The 16,988-nt window shown below is 64.4% G+C and overlaps 2 protein-coding genes across 2 annotated transcripts; one reads left to right on the top strand and one right to left on the bottom strand.

The window, feature by feature from the left end:
• Positions 1–1,065: 1,065 nt before the first annotated feature.
• Positions 1,066–9,196, bottom strand: LOC149861697 (chemerin-like receptor 1). Its single transcript, XM_090054271.1, has 2 exons — positions 9,075–9,196; positions 1,066–2,748 (listed from the first exon to the last, which is right to left on the bottom strand). The coding sequence occupies exon 2, from the start codon at positions 2,737–2,739 to the stop codon at positions 1,669–1,671; it is 1,071 nt and encodes a 356-aa protein (XP_089910397.1). The 5' UTR covers positions 2,740–2,748; positions 9,075–9,196; the 3' UTR covers positions 1,066–1,668.
• LOC149861696 (hyaluronan synthase 1-like) lies at positions 8,074–16,041 on the top strand. The gene is made up of 5 exons (XM_090054262.1): positions 8,074–8,162; positions 9,049–10,133; positions 11,100–11,325; positions 11,871–12,003; positions 13,063–16,041. The coding sequence occupies exons 2-5, from the start codon at positions 9,051–9,053 to the stop codon at positions 14,138–14,140; spliced, it is 2,520 nt and encodes an 839-aa protein (XP_089910388.1). The 5' UTR covers positions 8,074–8,162; positions 9,049–9,050; the 3' UTR covers positions 14,141–16,041.
• Positions 16,042–16,988: the final 947 nt, after the last annotated feature.

Raw genomic sequence — 16,988 nt, 5'->3', positions numbered from 1 at the left:
AATTATTAAAGCATCTGGAGGACTCTCTGGGACTGTGGCTTTGGGCAGAGAGTGGATAGATGGGGTAGGGGAAGGGCAGTGGGATTTCAGGTTGAGTTGTGTTGATTACCTCATTCACCTCCATGGAGCTAATGGACCCACTCATCAGCTCTTAGCAGAATCTCCCCGACCCCTTCCCCTTCTCCACACAGCCCTTCCTTTCTGCCCACCCCTCATAGCGTTGGATGCGGTCGGTAGTTGCCAACAGAAGCTGTTGCCCCGCCTCTGAACTAGTTGGTCTCCAAACCAGTGATGCTCAGCTGGAGTGAGATGAATGGGTGGGAGCAGGAAGAGGGGGAATGTATAAGGAAGGAAAAGGAGAATGGAGGGATGGATGATTATAAAGATGGGTGGATGGAGGGATGGTTATGGAAATGGATGGATGGATGGATGTTTTTAGAGATGGAGGGATGGATGGATGTGTGCTGAGATGGATGGATGGAGGAAGAAGTGGATGGATTGAAGGGTGCTGGTTTGGTGGGCAGAGGGGTGTGTGGGCTCAGTGGATGGAGGGGCCAAAGGAAAGGATGGGTGGATGGAGGTCTGCGTGGATGGACAGAAGGGTGTGTCAGTGGGTGGGAGGCAGGAGTAAAAGGCTGTGGGAATGGATGGATGGATGGATGTAGGGATAGGGGGAGGGGTGAAAGGGCTTAGGCTGGGCCATGCCAGTCCATATGCCCCCTGCCCCTTCCCGCCCCCCAGCCCAGTCCCACCTCAGGACATCACGTGCGCAGGAACTTGCTCCATCCCCAGTTGTGACATGAGGCAGCCGAGCCACTGCACTTGCTCCCTCCCATGTCTGGGACATGCATGGTCACCTATTCCTGGCTGTGAGGCAAGGCGGGGGGTGGGGGGGGAGGAGGGGGTTGGAGCCTGGTCACCTGGGTTCCCTCTGCAGCCCTGGGTTAGGAGTGGGGGCTGGGGGCGAGAACAAGGCAGGGCTGGGTCCCTCCAGCTCTGGGAGTTCAGTGGGGCCCGGGGGTCACTTTAAACAGGGATGGACTGGGCGTCCGTCCGCCGTCCAGCTGAGGGTGCCAGACTGGCACTGGAGGGATGAGTTGGGCAGGGGGGCAGGGTCCGGAGGGGGCAGGGCACAGAGTCCAGCCAGTCACAGAAGATCAAAGGCTTGTCTTTATTCTACCCAATATCACAGGTCAGAGACTTGATGCCAAGAGCCAGGCAATGGGGGTGGGACAGCGGTAAGAGCTGGGAGGATGCAGGGCCAGGGCACCTGGTTTCTCCCAGCTCTGGGAGGGGGCTGGGCGCTGGGGGGTTACAACGGGGGGAGTTGGGAACCCGGCCACCCGGGTTATATCTCCAGCCAGACCTCTATACCTATATATCGCTATTCCATTTTCCCCTACTCCAGCCAATCCTGTCCTGGACCCAGCACCCCTGGAGGCCAAACGGCCCCCTGTTGAGGCGGATGGGAGCTTGGACTCCTGGGTTCTCCCTCCTGCTTTGGGAGAGGAATGGAGTCGCGGCGGTGCTGCGAACCTGGACTCCTGGGTTCTCTGGGAAGGGAGTGGAGGCTGGTGGTTCGGTTCGGGTCAAAGGTGACCGGGAGCCTGGACTCCTGGGTTCTCTGGGAGGGGAGTGGGGGCTAGCAGAGAGGTGGCCAGGAGCCCTCTACATGGACATCCCCTGCCCAGCGGTGCGGGGAGAGGATGGCTCGCTGAACGCGCTCTCCACAGCCTGCAGCACCGAGCGCCGCAGCCGGTCCCGGAAGTCGCGGCCCACGAAGACGTAGAGGATGGGGTTGAGGCAGCTGTTGAGGTAGGCCAGGCCTGAGGCCAAGGGAACCCCAACCAACAATACGGCATCCAGCCCTGGTGCCCCCATGACCCCCGCCAGCTCCAGGAAGGAGAAGATGTGGTAGGGGCACCAGGAGAGGAAGAAGCAGCCCACCACAGCCACCATGATCTGATAGGGCCGGGCCGAGCGGGCCAACTGGTTCCTCTTCATCTTGGCTGCCATGATGCCATAGCACGTCAAGATGGCAGCAAAGGGCACTAGGAACCCGGCCAGAAAGCGTGTCAGCACCAGGGCGTGGTGCCGGATGATCACCGCATCACCCTTGGTTTCGTCCTCCATGGTCGTGTCCCCCGTGGCCATGTCCCCCACGCCCATGGCAAAGTTGTTGTAGCAATGGGTGATATTGGCCAACGCCCCAGGGTTCCCCGTGTCCCGAAACACCGGGTAGGGGGAGCTGAGAGCCAGGGCTGCCAACCAGATGGCCAAGGCCACCAAGGAGGCCACGCGGGGCCGGCGGTGGTTCTGGGCCCACACCGGGGCAGCCACCAGGAGGCAGCGGTCCACACTGATGGCTGTGAGGAGGAAGACGCTGGCGAACATGTTGAGGAAGGCCAAGCCACTGTTCAGCTTGCACAGGACTCTCCCGAACGGCCAGTGGAAGCCCAGGGCCACATAAACCACGCTGAGGGGGAGGAAGAGGGTGAAGACGAAGTCGGCCACGGCCAGGTGCAGGAACCACACGGCATTGACTGTTCGTGCCATGCGGAAGCCAGTGACCCAGATGACCAGCCCATTGCCTGTCACGCCCAGCACGAAGGCCATGCCATAGAGCGCCACTGAGATGCCACGCGTGACAGTCACCAGGGCCATGGGCGGTGCTGGCATGGTGGCGGTGTCCTCATAGGAGCCGTAGTTGTAGTCGTAGGCGGAGGTGTTATCAGCCATAGGGGAGAGCTGGGGAGGGGGGAGAGAGTTGGGGAGTGAGCGGGGCGGGGATGGACGAGCGGATGGTTATAGAGACGGTCAGATGGAGAGACTGGGTGTGGACTGGCTGGCCGGCTGGCTGGAGAAGGGCACGGATGGGGTGAGCAGAAGCCCCCACTCCAGCCAGCTCCCTAAAGCAGGCCCAGATCCCCCCTGCCCCGTCCCACCCCCTCTCCCCAGCACTGACCCCCAGGACAGCTCTAGCGCTGGGGCAGGAGGCACCACAGCGCCCCTGCTGGGGGTGAGGTGGCTGCCTATTCCCCCCCAGCCAATCAGGGTCTAGGATGGGGCCTGGATGGGAGCCCATAGAAGGCCCAGGGCCCTGCCCCCCTCTTCCTGGTAACGAGGGCACCACTAATTGCAGGCTGGTTTCCCTGCCCCCTCCACCCCCCTCACAGGCCCCGGCCCTGTGGTCACAGCCTGTGGTCTAGGGTAATTAGAGGGGGGTGGGGGCGGCTCAACCCCAGGGCAAATATTATTGGAGAACACTCAGCTCTTCCAAGACGGGGCCTGGATGCCTGGGCTGTCTCCCAGGCGGGGGCTGGGGTGGGTGGCAGTCAGATCGGGGGGCTGGGGACCCAGATGCCTGGGGCTAGGGTGCGGGGTGGTCCAGGGTGGGGGGCAGGTTAGAACAGGGGGTGCTGCGGGCCCAGACACCTGGATTCCCTTTCCATGCTGGGATGGGAGTGGCTTGCCGGTGAGTGATGGGGCCCAGACAGCTGGGTGCCTCCAGCTGTGGGAGGGGAATTGGGGTGCTGGCGGGGAGCCCAGATGCCTGGGTCCTTTCCAGCTCTGGGAGCATTGGGGGAAGTGGGGGGCTGGGAGACCAGACTCCTGGGTTCCTCCCCAGCTCTGGGAGGGGTGTGGGCACTGGGCCTCAGAGCTGGAGACATCACAGGGGCCCCTAAGACCTTGTGCCTCAGTTTCCCCCACCCGACTTAAAAGGCGAGGATCCTTTGTTCCAATCCTGGGCCTGGGAAGTCTTGGGGGCGGGGGGGTTGGGGAGGGTCTTTGAGCCACCCCCATCTGCCCTTCTGGCCCCATGCCCCCACCCCCGTCCTCACCTGCCCGGTGCCTCGGCTGTGCTCAGCGCTGCCCCTGGGACTAGCTGGGCCGGGGCGGGGGCTAGAGGCAGGGAAGGGCAGGGCTACCTCGGGCTGGGGGGGCTATGGGGAGCCCGGACTCCTTGATTCTCTCCACCTCTCGGAGGGCAGTGAGGTCGGGGGGGCTGGGAGCCTGGATGCCCGGGTTCGGGGAAGTGTAGCCCCCCCTCCCCCCTGCAGGCTGGAGCCGTGGGACGGGAAACGAGTCAGCAGCCACAAAAACCCAAACCGAGAGAGACGGATGAGACCTGTGCCCGCCCCCGCCCTCATCTGGGAAAGAAGCCGGGCATCTGCCCCCCCACCAGAGAACCCCCCCGCACCCCCTCCCCTCCCCGGGAGAGACCCCCGGCGGCACCGACACGCGTGTCCCGGGCGACCCCGGCCTTGCATGACGTGGTCTATGACAGGGGTCTCCACACTTCTCTGATCGCGCGCCCCCCACTAGATGTACGCCTGCACACACCGAGGCTGTAGTATTTTCTCCCCGCGCCCCGACGGCTCGTCTTGCGCACATCGGCGCGCACCGCGGGGAGCAGGGCTCGGCGAGCCGGCCGCTGGGCGCGCGCGCGGTTTGCACAGAGGGAAGGGGTGCGGGGCGGTCGGCGCCTGGGTCCCCCGGGGCAGGTGCCACCCCATCCTGACTCACGCGCCCGGTGACACACGTGTGTGCGGGGGCGGGGGGGGGGGTTCCGGGTTCAACCCCGGAGCCGCGGGACCCAGGCGCCACGGGCGCAGTGCGGCCGCCAGGGGGCGCTGGGGAAGCCGGCACGGACGCCCGGGGACTGCGGCGCCGGGGATTGGGGGGGCAGTGGGATGGGGGGGCACCGGGAGCCCGGGCGCTGGGGGTCTCGGGGGGCAGTGGGATGGGGGGGCACTGGGAGCCCGGGGGTCGGGGGGGGCAGTGGGATGGGGGGGCACTGGGAGCCCGGGGGTCGGGGGGGGGCAGTGGGATAGGGGGGCACTGGGAGCCCGGGCAACGGGGATCGGGGGGGCACTGGGATGGGGGGGGCACTGGGAGCCCGGGCGCCGGGGGTCTCGGGGGGCAGTGGGATGGGGGGGGCACTGGGAGCCGGGGCTCCGGGGGTCTCGGGGGGCAGTGGGATCGGGGGGGGGCACAGGGAGCCCGGGCGCCAGGGGTCGGGGCGGGCAGTGGGATAGGGGGGCACTGGGAGCCCGGGCGCCGGGGATCGGGGGGGCACTGGGATGGGGGGGGCACTGGGAGCCCGGGCGCCGAGGGTCTCGGGGGGCAGTGGGATGGTGGGGCGCCGGGAGTCGGGGGGGGCAGTGGGATGGGGGGGCACCGGGAGCCCGGGCGCCGGGGATCGGGAGGGCACTGGGATCGGGGAGGGCACTGGGAGCCCGGGCGACGGGGGTCTCGGGGGCCAGTGGGATAGGGGGGCACTGGGAGCCCGGGCGCCGGGGATCGGGGGGGCAGTGGGATGGGGGGGCACTGGGAGCCCGGGCAACGGGGATCGGGGGGGCAGTGGGATGGGGGGACACTGGGAGCCCGGGCGCCGCGGATCGGGGGGGCAGTGGGATGGGGGGGCACCGGGAGCCCGGGCGCCGGGGATCGGGAGGGCACTGGGATCGGGGAGGGCACTGGGAGCCCGGGCGACGGGGGTCTCGGGGGCCAGTGGGATAGGGGGGCACTGGGAGCCCGGGCGCCGGGGATCGGGGGGGCAGTGGGATGGGGGGGCACTGGGAGCCCGGGCAACGGGGATCGGGGGGGCAGTGGGATGGGGGGGCACTGGGAGCCGGGGCCCTCGGGGAGAGCGGGGTGTAGGGGGCTCCTGCTGGGGGAGCCCCGGACGCGGTGGGCTCGCCGGCGACACTGGGAATGGGGGGGGAGCGCGGGGGCTGGGACCCCGCACACCAGGGCTCGGGGGGGCGGGGCGGGGTCCTAGCTGCGGGACGCCCGGGTGGCTGGCGGCTCCGGGACGGCAGGGGGCACTGGGTTGCCTCCAAGGGCGGGGATTGGCCGCCCTGGTACCAGGCGCCGGGTGAGGCCGGGCGGGAAGCGCGGGAGCCGCCCGTTGCCAGGGCGACGCCAGCCGCAGCCCGCCGGAGGGACCGGGCGTGCGGGCGCCCTGGCCTCGGGCAGCTCTGCCCCGACTGCCCCCGCGCCGCTCCCAGAGCCGCCGCGCGCCCCGCGTCCCTGAGCCGCAAAGCGGCCCCCTGCCCCGCCCCCCCCCGCGGAACCCAGCTGCGGCGCCCAGGCGCCCGGGTCACGTCACGGGTCCTTCCTCTCTTGCCCAAGACCCTGAGTCACTGGGGGGGGGCTCCCCCCGCCTCCCCCTTTGCCCCGCTGGCCGGGCGGGGGCGCCGGAAAAGCCCCGCCCCTTCGGGGAAGCCCCCCACCAGGGCCAGACTGGGAGGGGCGGCGCTGACATCATGGGGTGGGGGGCGCTGATGGCAGGGCACCGACCCCGCGCATCCGAGCTCCCTCCCCGCTCCCAGGGAACCCAGGCGGGGCCCGGGGGTCCCTGTTGCGTCATCGCCCCTTCGAGTGACGCAACACCCTTCCCCAGAACCCCACCCGCCCGGCTCTTAAAGAGCCCCGGCCCCAAATGTTGCCATCGCCATGGCAACGCCGGACGGCCCCACCCGCGCGAGGTCACGACGGCCCCGGACGTCTGGGCTCTCTGCAGCCCTGGCGCGGGGGCGGGGGCGCGGGCGGCTGGGCCGGGAGCAGGCTCGCACGCCCGGGGTGGCTCCAGGTGCCCCCAGGTGCTGGAGCCGGCGCAGGAATGTGCCGGAGACGCGCCAGGAATTCCCGGGGGATTAGGGGCAGGAAACCCGGGGTCACCCAGGGGTCGCTCCCCTTCCCCCACTCCCGCCCCGCAGCCCTCTTGCATGCAGGAGACGTGGGACAGAGGAATGAAGGCGGGGAAGGAGGGATGGAGACAGAGGGAAAGGGAGAGATCGAGACGGAGGGAGGGAACGGAGGAGTGGAGAAGCGAGGGAGGAAAGAAGGGGTGGAAGAAATGAAGGGAGGGAAGGAAGAGGAGAGCACAAGGAAAGAGAAGAGGGAGCGATGGAAGGAAAAAAGGAGCAGAAGAAAGAGGGAGGGGGAGAGAGTAATGAGACAAGGAAGGGAAAGAAGAAAGTGCTGAGTACGAGGAAGGAAAGAAGAGAACGGAGGAGAGCCTGACAGAAAGCAAGGAAGATGGGAATGAGAGCACGAGGTAGTGGGAGAAGGAGGGAAGGGGAAAGGAAGGAGGAGAGGAAGAGAAGAAAAGAGATGGGAGGGAAGAAGGGAGCGAGTGAATGGGAGGAAGGAAAAAGAAATGCAGAGGAAGGAAAGAAAACGGAACGAATGGATGAGGGGGAGAAAGGAGGAGAGGAAGGCAGGCAGGGGCAGAGTGGATGGCGGGATGGAAAGAAGAGATGAAGGAGTGAAGGGATGGAGGGGCAGAATAAGTGACTGAAGGGACGAAAGGGTAGAGTGAAGGGATGGAGGGATAAGATAAATGGACGAATGAAGGAATGAAAGGCGGAGGGGATAGATTGACTGAATGAAGGGATAAAGGAATGAAAGAACGAACGAGGGATGAGGGGAATGAATGACTGAATGGACGGATGGGCAGAATGAAGGGATGAATGAGCAACTCAAGGGTAGACGGGATGAGTGGAGGAATGAAGGGGTAAGATAAAGGGATGAATGAATGACCAGGATGAAGGGATGACTGAGTGAAAGAAGGGGTGAGGGGACTGAATGACCGAATGAAGGGATGAGTGAACAAATGACGGGATGAATGAAAGGATGGGGTAGACAATGAATGAAGGGATAGGATGAAACAAGGAAGGGATGAAGGATGAATGAAGGGAGGAAGGGGCAGAGTGAATGAACAAGCGAAGGGATGAAGGGAAAGAAAGGGATGGAAAGAACAAATGGAGGGTGGAAGAAGGGATGGAAGGGACCAGGAGTACGACAGGAAAGAAAAACCCGAGGCAGGAAAGGGGGAAAGGGAGAGGGAGAAACCAGGGGAGGGTGGGCCCTAAAGAAGGAGAAAAAGAAAAAAGAGGAGAGAAACTAGGCCGGGAAGGAGGGATGAAGGGAGCTGGAGACAGGCCGGGGGTGGGGTGGGGTGGGGTGGGGGGGCAGATGAGTGCGAGCCGGCCCCGGGGGGGCGGGGGGTGGACTGGGTGAGTGGATGAGTGTACGGGGGAGGGGGGCGGTGACGTGGGGGGCGGGGCCCCAAGTCCTTCCCCCGCCCCAATAAAAGCCCCCCCCACAGCCCCGACGGGAGGCACAAGCAACGGGGCAGCCACAGGGGGCAGGTGAGACGGGCCCCGAGGCCTGGGTTCTCTAGGAGGGGAGGGGAGGGGGGTCCAGGGGAGTTAGGCGCTCGGACGCCTGGGTTCTCTAGGAGTGGAGGGGGGTCCAGGGGAGTTAGGAGCTCCAACACCTGGGTTCTCTAGGAGGAGAGGGGAGCAGGGTCCAGGGGAGTTAGGCGCTTGGACGCCTGGGTTCTCTAGGAGGGGAGGGGAGCAGGGTACAGGGGAGTTAGGCGCTTGGACGCCTGGGTTCTCTAGGAGGGGAGGGGAGCAGGCTCCAGGGGAGTTAGGCGCTCGGAGACCTGGGTTCTCTAGGAGGGGAGGGGAGCAGGGTCCAGGAGAGTTAGGCGCTCGGACGCCTGGGTTCTCTAGGAGGGGAGGGGAGCAGGGTCCAGGGGAGTTAGGCGCTCGGATGCCTGGGTTCTTTGCAGCTAGGGGAGGGGAGTGGGAACTCAGCGGGGGGTGGGGAGCTGGAAGCCGGCCGCCTGGGCTCTCTGGGGTGCGTGGGGTGGGGTGAGGGAGCAAGGAGAGGAGCGGGGTCTAGCGTGGCTTGGAGGAGCGTGAGCTAGGGCAGGGAGGCTGCGAGCCCGAGCCCGAGCCCGAGCCAGGCGGCCTGGGCTTCCTGTGCGGGACACGCCTGCCCTGGCCGCACCCCTCCCCTGGGAGCCCGGGCGCGGGTCCCTCCCTGGCTCAGGGCTGGGGGAGCGGCCGGGGGGGCAGAGAGACCCCAGGAGTCGCAGCCCAGGACGAGGGGACCTGGGAGCCCCGTGCTGCCATCGCTCCGGCCACGGGTGGGTCAGGGGGAGTCTGGGAGCCCCGACACCTGGGTCCTCCCTCCCACCCCCATCTCACCCCTTCCCTCTCTCTCCCCCCCCACCCCCCTCCCCAGCCATGGACACAGCCAAGGTGCCCAACCTGGCGGCGTCAGCCTGGCGCCGGGTGCTGACTGTGGCCTTCGCACTGCTGGTGCTGGGGGTCCTGGCCTGGGCCTACGTGACGGGCCTGCAGCTGGCAGCCGACCGCTACCACGTCATGGCCTTCGGGCTCTACGGCGTCCTGTTGGCCGCCCACCTGGTGACGCAGAGCGCCTTCGCCTGGCGTGAGCACCGCCGCATGCGTACAGGCGCCGGCGCCGCCTGCTCCTACACCCACACGGTGGCCCTCACCATCTCAGCCTACCAGGAGGACCCGGCCTACCTGCGCCAGTGCCTGGAGTCAGTGCGGGCCCTGCACTACCCGCCCGACAAGCTCCGCGTTATCATGGTGATCGATGGCAACAGCCCTGACGACCACTACATGCTGGACATGTTTGCTGAGGTCTTCGCTGGCGAGGACGTGGGCACTTACGTGTGGGAGGGCAACTATCACCACCCGGCCAGCACCAGGATGGCGGAGGGTGGAAGCCCTGTCGGCATGGAGGCACCACCGGCCTATACCAATATGGTGGAAAGTGAAGGGCCTGTTGCTAAGGAGATGCCACGGGGCTACACCAAGATGATGGAAGGCAGAGACCACATCACCATGGAGACACCGTTCACCTACACCAGTGAGGTGGAAGATGAAAGGCCTGTTACTACGGAGATGGCAACAGGCTCCACCAAGATGGTGGATGAAGTAGGTCACATTGCCATGGAGACGCCCTACATGGAGACAGGCCTGGGGTTGCCCTCAGCCTACACCAAGGTGGAGATGGGTACGGGCCCCATCACCACAGAAAGGCTCTCAGCTTGCGCCAAGATGGCGGCAGGCAGGGGCCCCGTCACCGTGGAGATGCCCTCAGCTGACCCGGAGGAGCTGGGTGGGGGACCGCCAGCAGCCTACGCGGAGGTGGAGATGGAGGACCTGGGACGGCTGATGGTGGAGGAGCTGGTGCGCACCCGGCGCTGCGTCTGCATCATGCAGCGCTGGGGGGGGAAGCGTGAGGTCATGTACACGGCCTTCCGGGCGCTGGGTGATGCCGTGGACTACGTCCAGGTAGGCCCCGCTTCTGCCCCAGAGTGGCCACCGCTCTGTCTGGGCCTCTGCTATCCACCCCTCCACCCACGCAATTACCTATACATCCATCCATCCCTTCATCCATCCACTGATCTATCCCTCTGTCCATATACCCCTCAGCTGTCTATCCATCTGCCCATCCTTCCACTTATCCAGGGAGAGCCCCCTCCACCCCCATCTACATCTCTTCTATCCTTCCCTCCTTCCCTCCATCCCTCTAGCCCTATATACCTCCCTCCATCCAAGGAGAGCCCCACCATCCATCCACCCCTGCACTTTGCCTACACCTTTTCTAACTTTCAGTTCATCCATCCATCTCTGTGTCCACCCATCATTTCTAGGATATTGTGCCCATGTAGCCCCACCCCTAGGCCCTGCCAGAGACCCCTGCCTTGCTTCCCCCAGCACAGTCCCTCCCAGTGCCAACCTCCCCCCTGCCCCACCCCCCAGAACAGCAATGAGGGAGGAGAGCAGACAGTACCCCCTAGCCTGTCTGCTGCCCCCTATTGATCCCTGTTGGCCACTGCAGCCCCAGCTGGCCTCCTCTATGGCCTGTTGCCCTCTGGTGGCTGGCATTGGTCAATGCAGGCCTATTGAGCTAATGGATGTCTGGCGCCCCTTAGTGTTCCTCATTGGCTGTTGCAGCGCCATTTAGCCCAGTGGGCTCCAGGTGTGATCCCCAGTGGTCTTCCAGTGTGTTACAGGCCCCCTAGCAGTCGCCACTGGCCACTGCAGCCCCCAGATGGGCCAATCAATGCCTGCCTGGCACCCCCTGATCATCTCTGTTGGCCACTGCAGCCCCAGCTGGGCTAATGTCTGCCTGACACCCCCTGATGGTCTTTGTTGGCCACAACCAATCTGATGCCCCCTAGTGGTCCTCATTGGCCACTGCAGCCCTCAGCCATGCCACTCTGGCCCCTGACACCCTCCGGTGGCCACCCGCAGGTTTGCGACTCTGACACCAAGCTGGACCCAGCGGCCACGGTGGAGCTGGTGAAGGTGCTGGAGTCCAACGAGCGTTATGGGGCAGTCGGAGGTGATGTGCGGATCCTCAATGCCAGCGACTCCTTCATCAGCTTCATGAGCAGCCTGCGATACTGGATGGCCTTCAACATTGAGCGGGCCTGCCAGTCCTACTTCGACTGCGTCTCCTGCATCAGCGGGCCCCTCGGTGAGTCCTAGATGCCTGGGTCCCTTCTCCCTGACACCGGTGGAGAAGAGGGAGAGGGTTAGAGCAGGGCAAGCCGGGAGCCAGGACACCTGGGTTCTATCTGTAGATACTGAATAGGGATGTCTGGTGGGGAAGAATGGGGAATTGGGGACCCAGACACCTGGGTTATGAGGAGGGTGGGAGCCAGGACACCTGGGCTCTGTACTTGGGAGTGGGGTCCCAGGAAGCCAGGACCCTGGACACCTGGGTTCTCTCTGGGAGTGGGCTATGGGGAGTCCGGGACCCTGGATGCCTGTGTTCTTGCCAGCTTTGGGCAGGGCATGGAGGTCCAGGGGGAGGTCTGGGAGCCTGGACACCTGGGTTCTCTGACCCTCAGGGTCCCCCACTCCAGGCTTGGGGAGGGACTGGAGGTCTGGGGGAGAGTGTTGGGGGCCCGGACACCTGGGTTCTCTCCAGCTCTGGGCAGGGCATAGAGGTTCAGGGGGAGGTCTGGGAGCCTGGACGGCTGGGTTCTCTGACCCCTGCGCCCCACTCCCCCTCCGCAGGCCTGTACCGCAACAACCTGCTGCAGCAGTTCCTGGAGTCATGGTACAACCAGAAGTTCCTGGGCACCCACTGTACCTTTGGGGATGACCGGCACCTCACCAACCGCATGCTCAGCATTGGCTACGCCACCAAGTGAGCTGGATGCCTGGGTCCTGTCCAGCTCTGGGAGGGGAGGAGGTGGGGCTGGGTGGTCAGAGAAGGGACCATGGAGACCCAGACGTGTGGGGATTAGAAGGGGCAGTTTGGACGCCTGGGTTCTTTCCTCCTCTCCTAGGCAGTGGGTTAGAATGGCACTGAGGGATGGGGCTTGGCTCCTGGATACCCGGGTTCCTTCCCTTCCTCCAGAGAGCACCATGGGTTATCTTGGACCTGGGGGCCACATTTCTGGACTCCTGAGTCTCCTCTTGTCTCCTGTAGGTTATCTTTGGAGGCAAGGGCCAGGTCCCTGTCCTCTCCCTGAGCCATGCCATGAGCTAAAATGAAGATGGGGGCCAGAGTCCCGGACTCCTGGGTTTCCCCTCTTGTCTCCTGTGAGTTATCTTTGAAGGTGGAGGCCAAGCTCCAGGGCTCCTGGGTCCCCTCTTGCCTCCTCTGGATTATCTTGGAGGTGGGGGCTGAACCCCCAAACTCCTGGGTCCCTTTCCTCTCTCCAAAGAGTGCCATGAGATAGCATGGAGATGAGGGCCAGCATCCCGGACTCCTGCATGCTAGACCTCTTGTCTCCTATGGGTTATCTTGGAGGTGGAGGCTGGGTTCCCGGACTCCTGGGTCCCCGCCCTGTCTCCAAACAGTGCCAAGAGTTGGAACAGAGGTAGGGGCTAAGCTCCCAGACACCAGGGTCCCTTTCTGCTCTCTCAGTCATGTTGTTAGGTAGAACAGAGATGGGGGTCAGTGTCCCGGATGCCTGGATTCCCCCTCGTCTCCAATGGGTTATCTTTGAAGGTGGGAGCCAGGCTCCCAGACTCCTAAGTCCCCTGTAGCTTATCTTGGAGATGGAGGCCAAGCTCCTGGACACTTGGTTTCCCCCTTGTGTCTCCTATGGATTATCTTGGAGGTGGAAGCTAAGCTCATGGAGTCCTGGGTCCCCTTCCTGCCTTTGAGCAGCACTGGGAGTTAGAACAGAGGTGGGGGGCTAGGCTTCCAGATGCCTGTGTCCCCTGCTCACCCCCCACCCCCCTCGTCATCCAACAGGTACACGGCCCGTTCCCGCTGCTACTCAGAGACGCCGGCTGGGTTTCTGCGGTGGCTGACGCAGCAGACACGCTGGACCAAGTCCTACTTCCGGGAGTGGTTGTACAACGCGCTGTGGTGGCACCGGCACCACCCCTGGATGGCCTATGAGGCGGTGGTGGCTGGCGCCTTCCCCTTCTTCGTCACGGCCACGGTATTGCGGCTCTTCTACGGTGGGAGCCTCTGGGACGTGCTGTGGGTGCTGCTGTGCGTGCAGCTGGTAGCTGTGCTCAAGGCACTGTACGCCGCCAGCCTGCGCGGCCACCCTGTCATGCTGCTCATGTCTGTCTACGCCGTGCTGTACATGGGTGGCCTACTACCAGCCAAGTACTTGGCCATGGTCACCATGAACCAAAGCGCCTGGGGCACGTCCGGGCGGCGTCGCATGGTGGGCAACTACCTCCCGTTGTTGCCCCTCGGCATCTGGGGCCTGCTGCTGCTAGGGGGGCTGCTCTATACAGCCGCCACCGAGGCCCGTTCTGACTGGAGTGGCGAGGCCAAGCAGGCTGAGAAAGCCTACCTGGTAGTAGGGGCCGGGGTCTACGTTGCCTACTGGGCCCTTATGGCCGGACTCTACTGGGTGTGGGTGCGGCGGGCCTGCCGCAAGCGTGCGGGGGGGGTACCGGCTGCAGGCCTGACCCGCCCAGGAGCCTGGGTTCCACCCCCTCCCCGGGGTGGGTGGCTAAACGCCTGGGTTCCCCCACCCTGGGGATGGAGGGCCGGATGCCTGGGCTCTTTTTCCCATCCTGGATTTCAGGTTCCAGCTGTGGTCTGGTGGGGTCGGCTGGTAGGGCCGAGAGCCCGGACGCCTGGGTTCCAGTGCTGCTGGGGTTGGCTGGAAGCCTGGGTTCATCTTCCCGCTCTTGTTCAGCCAAGGCAAGCCCGGACGCTTGGGTTTTCCCCCAGTTCTAGGAAGGGGAGTGAGAGCTGGGGGGTAGACGGTCAGAGCGGAGAGCCGGGACACCTGGGTTCCCCTTTCCCTCTGTATTTGGCAGAGGGGAAGCCGGCACCTGGGTTCTGTCCCGACTCTGACAGATGATGGGAGCCCAGGTGTGGCAGGCACTGGGCACCAGGACTCTTGGGTTATCTGGATCCAAAGAAGCCAGGACCCCCTCTGGCTCCGACAGGACTCCAGGGTCCTCTCCCTGGCTCTGGGAAGGGTGTGGAGCTGGCTAGGGGACAGGGCCAGAAGCCAGGATGCCTGGGTTCTCTGGGCCAGGCCAGCCTTACGTTAGCTGCCCAGAAACGGTCTCGGCCCTGTGACTTCATCGTCGGCCCATCTACGTCTGGCCGCCCCCGCACCATGGCTGGGGCAGGGAAGGCTTCAGTTGGCTCCGGGGTGGAGGACAGGGAAAAGGGACCGGGGAGGTGACTGGTTCTGGGGGGGACAGGCAGGTACCAGATATAATGGGGACCAGGAGAGGCAGCTGGCTTTGGGGTGAGGAATTGGGGCTGGGTAGAACCAGGCCCCTGAGATGTACCTGGCTCTGGGGTACAGCAGATGGAACAGGGATCCCCCCAAGAGGCAGCTGGCTCTGGGGTGAGGTGTCAGGGTGGTACAACAGGGCCCCTGAGGAGCAGCTGGCTCTGGGGTGGGGCATCAGGGCAGAGTATAACAGGGCCCCTGAGATGTGGCTGCCTCTGGGGTGAAGCATATGGAACAGGGACACCAATATGCAGCTGGCTCTGGGGTGTCAAGAGCTAAGCATAACAAGAAGCTGATATGCAGCTGGCTCTGGGGTGGAGCAAATGGAAGAGTGACCTTCAGATGCAGCTGGCTTTGGGGTGGGGCCCTGGGGCTGGGTAGAACAGGACCTCCTTCCCTGCCTTTAAGATGCAACTGACTTTGGGGTGAGGTGTCAGGGCTGGGTATAATAGGGGCCCCAAGATGAGGTGGCTCTGGGGTGGGTCACTGGGGTTGGGTATAACAGGGACCCTGAGGCACTGGAGCTGTATATAACAGGGTTCCCTTCCCAGGCTTCGGGATGTAAGCTTATTCTAGGGTGAGGTATCAGGGTTGGGTATAACAGGGCCCCTGAGATGCAGCTGGCTCTGGGGTGGAGTAGATGGAACAGTGACCCCCCCCACAAGAGGTGGCTGGTTCTGGGGTGAGGCATCAGGGTGGTATAACAGGGTCCCTGAGATGTAGCTGACTCTAGAGTGCAGTATCAAGACTGGGTATAACAGAGAGCCCAACATGCAGCTGGCTCTGAGGTGGAGCATTGGGGCAGGGTATAACAGGGTCCCTGAAATGCAGCTAGCTCTGGGGTGAAACATATGGAACAGGGACCCCAACATGGAGCTGGCTCTGGGGTGGGTCTTAGGACTGGGTATAATGAGGGTGGTATAACATGGGTGGAGGCTGGAGCCCAGCAAGCAACTCTTTCCCACCCCCCATGATGATGCAACTGCTTCCGGGGATGTGATCCCTGGCTAGTGACCCCCAGTAACACCCAGATCCTCCCTCAAGGGCTGTATCCCCTGCCCCCACCATCAGAAACCCCAGGACTCTCACATTTAATTTATTTCTCTGTAATATTAATGAGCTATTTAATAAGGGGGGTATTTTATAAAGAGCAAATAAAGGTTATTTTTTTGCAACATCCTGGTCCTTAGCTCTGGCCTGGGGGTAGAACAGCGCTGGGGGTGGCTGGCTCTGGGGTGGGCCAGGCTGGGTGTAATGGCTCTGGGGCGGGGGGAACAGGCCAGGCGGAGGGGCTGAGGCAATGGAACGGAAGGGAACAGGGTGACTCCCACTGAGCTCAGCACCGGGGTGGGGGCCTGCAGGAGCAGGCACATGGGGAACCCAGGCCTCCTGGGACACAGGGCAGGCATCGAGCACCACCTACAGGCCACAGTCCGACCTGGTGCCCCTCACTCCTGACCCCCAGCCCCTTGCACCCTCAGCACCACTGGTAACCCTCACTCCCGACCCCCAGCCCCCTGCACCCCCAGCACCACTGGTAACCCTCACTCCCGACCCCCAGCCCCCTGCACCCCCAGCACCACTGGTAACCCTCACTCCCGACCCCCAGCCCCCTGCACCCCCAGCACCACTGGTAACCCTCACTCCCGACCCCCAGCCCCCTGCACCCCCAGCACCACTGGTAACCCTCACTCCCGACCCCCAGCCCCCTGCACCCCCAGCACCACTGGTAACCCTCACTCCCGACCCTCAGCCCCCTGCACCCCCAGCACCACTGGTAACCCTCACTCCCGACCCCCAGCACCCTGCACCCCCAGCACCACTGGTAACCCTCACTCCCGACCCCCAGCCCCTTGCACGTCCAGCGCCACTGGTAACCCTCACTCCCGACCCCCAGCCCCTTGCACGTCCAGCGCCACTGGTAACCCTCACTCCCGACCCCCAGCCCCCTGCACCCCCAGCGCCACTGGTGCCCCTCACTCCCGACCCCCAGCCCCTTGTACCCTCAGCACCACTGGTAACCCTCACTCCCGACCCCCAGCCCCCTGCACCCCCAGCACCACTGGTAACCCTCACTCCCGACCCCCAGCCCCCTGCACCCCCAGCACCACTGGTAACCCTCACTCCCGACCCCCAGCCCCCTGCACCCCCAGCACCACTGGTAACCCTCACTCCCGACCCCCAGCCCCCTGCACCCCCAGCACCACTGGTACCCCTCACTCCTGACTCCCAGTCCCCTGCATGCCCAGCGCCACTGGTACCCCTCACTCACCCCCAGCCCCCCCCGGGCCAAGGCAGCGCAGGGTTAACCTGCCCCAGACAGGCTGGGGTCAGGCTTTGATGGGCTCAGCCCCAGGGCCTTGATCTCTGACTCCCAAGGCGGCAGGGAAGCAGGTGGGCTCTGTTATACCCCCTCCTCTCCTCTCCAGAGCCAGCTGCATCTTAGGGGCCCTGGTCTACT

Source organism: Crocodylus siamensis, chromosome 6, assembly GCF_052110815.1.
Source record: "Crocodylus siamensis isolate JL-2025a chromosome 6, ASM5211081v1, whole genome shotgun sequence".
In the NCBI taxonomy this organism is placed as follows: Eukaryota; Metazoa; Chordata; order Crocodylia; family Crocodylidae; genus Crocodylus; species Crocodylus siamensis.
Note: the sequence above shows the minus strand (reverse complement) of the source record. Positions and strands in the feature narration are given on the sequence as shown.

Coding starts and splice junctions, on each gene's coding strand:
- LOC149861697 (XM_090054271.1), bottom strand. CDS start 2,739: ATGGCTGATAACACCTCCGCCTACGACTACAACTACGGCTCCTATGAG.
- LOC149861696 (XM_090054262.1), top strand. CDS start 9,051: ATGGACACAGCCAAGGTGCCCAACCTGGCGGCGTCAGCCTGGCGCCGG. Junction 10,134..11,099: donor ATGCCGTGGACTACGTCCAG/GTAGGCCCCGCT, acceptor GGCCACCCGCAG/GTTTGCGACTCTGACACCAA. Junction 11,326..11,870: donor CTGCATCAGCGGGCCCCTCG/GTGAGTCCTAGA, acceptor CCCCCTCCGCAG/GCCTGTACCGCAACAACCTG.